The following is a 1,883-nucleotide window of genomic DNA, read 5'->3' on the forward strand; positions in this document are numbered from 1 at the left end:
CGGGCCGCGCAGGACAGAGCCGCTGCGCCCCCTACACCCAGCCTGCGGCGCGCCCCTCTCCACCGCCCACGACCCGCTCTGCGCTCAACACGCCACCCACGGCCACATTCGGCCTCTACCGTCTAACGCAGCACACACACCGGCCTTCTAAAGAGCCTTCTGTGTCCCAATTTCCGTTCCAAACGCTGGGGACAAAATGCGACCCAAGACGACCCGCCTTTACCCCCAGGGAGCTTACCTGTGAGCGAGGGACAGACAATGAAAAGGAATCGCAGAAATCACATCATTACAGATTATACGACAGGTGCCAAGAAGCAGCAAAGCACCCAGGGGCACCTGCTTCTGTTTTTCAAAAGTTTGTTTTGTTTTGGTTGATACAGAGTCTCGGTCGGCCGCCCAGGCTGGAGTGCCCTGGTGAGATTTCAGTTCATTGTAGCCTCGACCTTCAAGTGATCCTCCTGCCTCAGCCTCCTGAGTAGCTGGGACTACAGTCACGCGCCACATTGCCCAGCTAATTTTTGTATTGTTTTTGTAGAGGTTTCACCTCTACAAAATGGGGTTTCACCGTATTGCCCAGGCAGGTCTCAAACTCCTGGGCTCAAACAGTCCTCCTGCCTTGGTCTCCCAAAGTGCAGGGATTACAGGTGTAAGCCATCGTGCCTGGCCTTTATTTATTTTTTATTTCTTTCTCTATTTATTTTTAAGGCAGAAAACCTTAGTTATATAGAACACGCACAAAAATATATAATTTGGCATTTTTAAATGTTCTTTGCCTCATCCACAGGAAGAAATAAAACTGTACATGGTTATCTCATCACAAATCTGTGAGGGAGGCGCTATTTTTTATCCCTGTTTCACCATTGAAGAAACTGAGGTTCGGTAAGGTTAAGTCACTTGCCAAAGGTCACCCAGCTAGGCAGCACAGGGCTGGATTTCACATCCACATCTGACTGCAGAGCCAATGCTTTCTAACAGCTCCCCTCCCCACCCATGAAGCTGTGTACATGTTTTCCTACTGTAACGTGGTTTCTCTGAGAGTAGAGATCACGTGTGGCCCATCACTGTATCCTGCTGAAACAGCCACCATTGTCCCTCCACACAGGAAGGTACTTGGGAGTGTCGATGTAGCACATTTAGAATTCTAGCAGTGAAGTCTGATTATATGTGAGCCATGAACCCCTATGAACCGTCTGGGCTTTCCCTTTTCCCAACCTACTGGGCACAGTGGAGTCTCTCACCTGTGGTTTCAGGAAAGAGAGCCTTAACATCTACGGACAAAGTTTCCCTCCCCAACAGACACTTTCCAATACTGCCTATCTCTCAGGGCCACACCGCCATCCTCTACATCCCGTGCCTGTTTCTCACCATCCTTCTCCTTTGCAGGGCGGTGCCGAAGGGCACAGGTATCAGGCATTTTGAGATCTTCAGAGAAGGGCAGGGCTGCTCTCACCATGGAGTATTAGAGCTGGAAGGGGCCCAAGGGCTCATGCAGTCTGTTCCTTGGTTTTACCCCTCTCATGATGCTGCTTCTCAGTCACACTGGCCCTTGGTCTGGCCAGCCACATAGCTAGCGGGACAGCAGTAGCCTCAAATCAAGGGGGGAGGCTGGCCTGTAATTGTTACACTCTGTGATGATTATGAAGTCAGCTCGTTGCACCCGCATCCTGCCCAAACTAAAGGTGGGCCACTGCCCCCACAGTTTCTCTCTGCTTCTGGTCAGCTGGGTTGTCCTGCACAGTGACGGCTGTCATCCCAAACAAACCAGATGGCATCAGAGGCACTCCATCAAGTGGGAGATGGGGAGGAGGCTGTACTGAAGAAAGAAAACTTCAACATGATGAATACCCTCGACCAACTGCCAAAACCCTTTCCAAACCCCAAGT

General features: G+C 50.9%; 2 protein-coding genes across 2 annotated transcripts in view; one reads left to right on the top strand and one right to left on the bottom strand.

The window, feature by feature from the left end:
• The window catches only part of RAD51D (RAD51 paralog D), a 21,060-nt gene extending 19,466 nt beyond the window's left edge, over positions 1–1,594 (bottom strand). Inside the window, exon 1 of the mRNA XM_011937686.1 lies at positions 1,366–1,594. Coding sequence (XP_011793076.1) covers positions 1,366–1,453 — 88 coding nt within the window. The 5' untranslated portion in view covers positions 1,454–1,594. The remainder of the gene's footprint in view (positions 1–1,365) is intronic.
• Positions 1,595–1,765: 171 nt separating this feature from the next.
• The window catches only part of FNDC8 (fibronectin type III domain containing 8), a 9,437-nt gene continuing 9,319 nt past the window's right edge, over positions 1,766–1,883 (top strand). The window contains exon 1 of the mRNA XM_011937701.1: positions 1,766–1,881. Coding sequence (XP_011793091.1) covers positions 1,766–1,881 — 116 coding nt within the window. The remainder of the gene's footprint in view (positions 1,882–1,883) is intronic.

This window comes from Colobus angolensis, unplaced genomic scaffold (assembly GCF_000951035.1).
Source record: "Colobus angolensis palliatus isolate OR3802 unplaced genomic scaffold, Cang.pa_1.0 Scaffold167, whole genome shotgun sequence".
In the NCBI taxonomy this organism is placed as follows: domain Eukaryota; kingdom Metazoa; phylum Chordata; class Mammalia; order Primates; family Cercopithecidae; genus Colobus; species Colobus angolensis.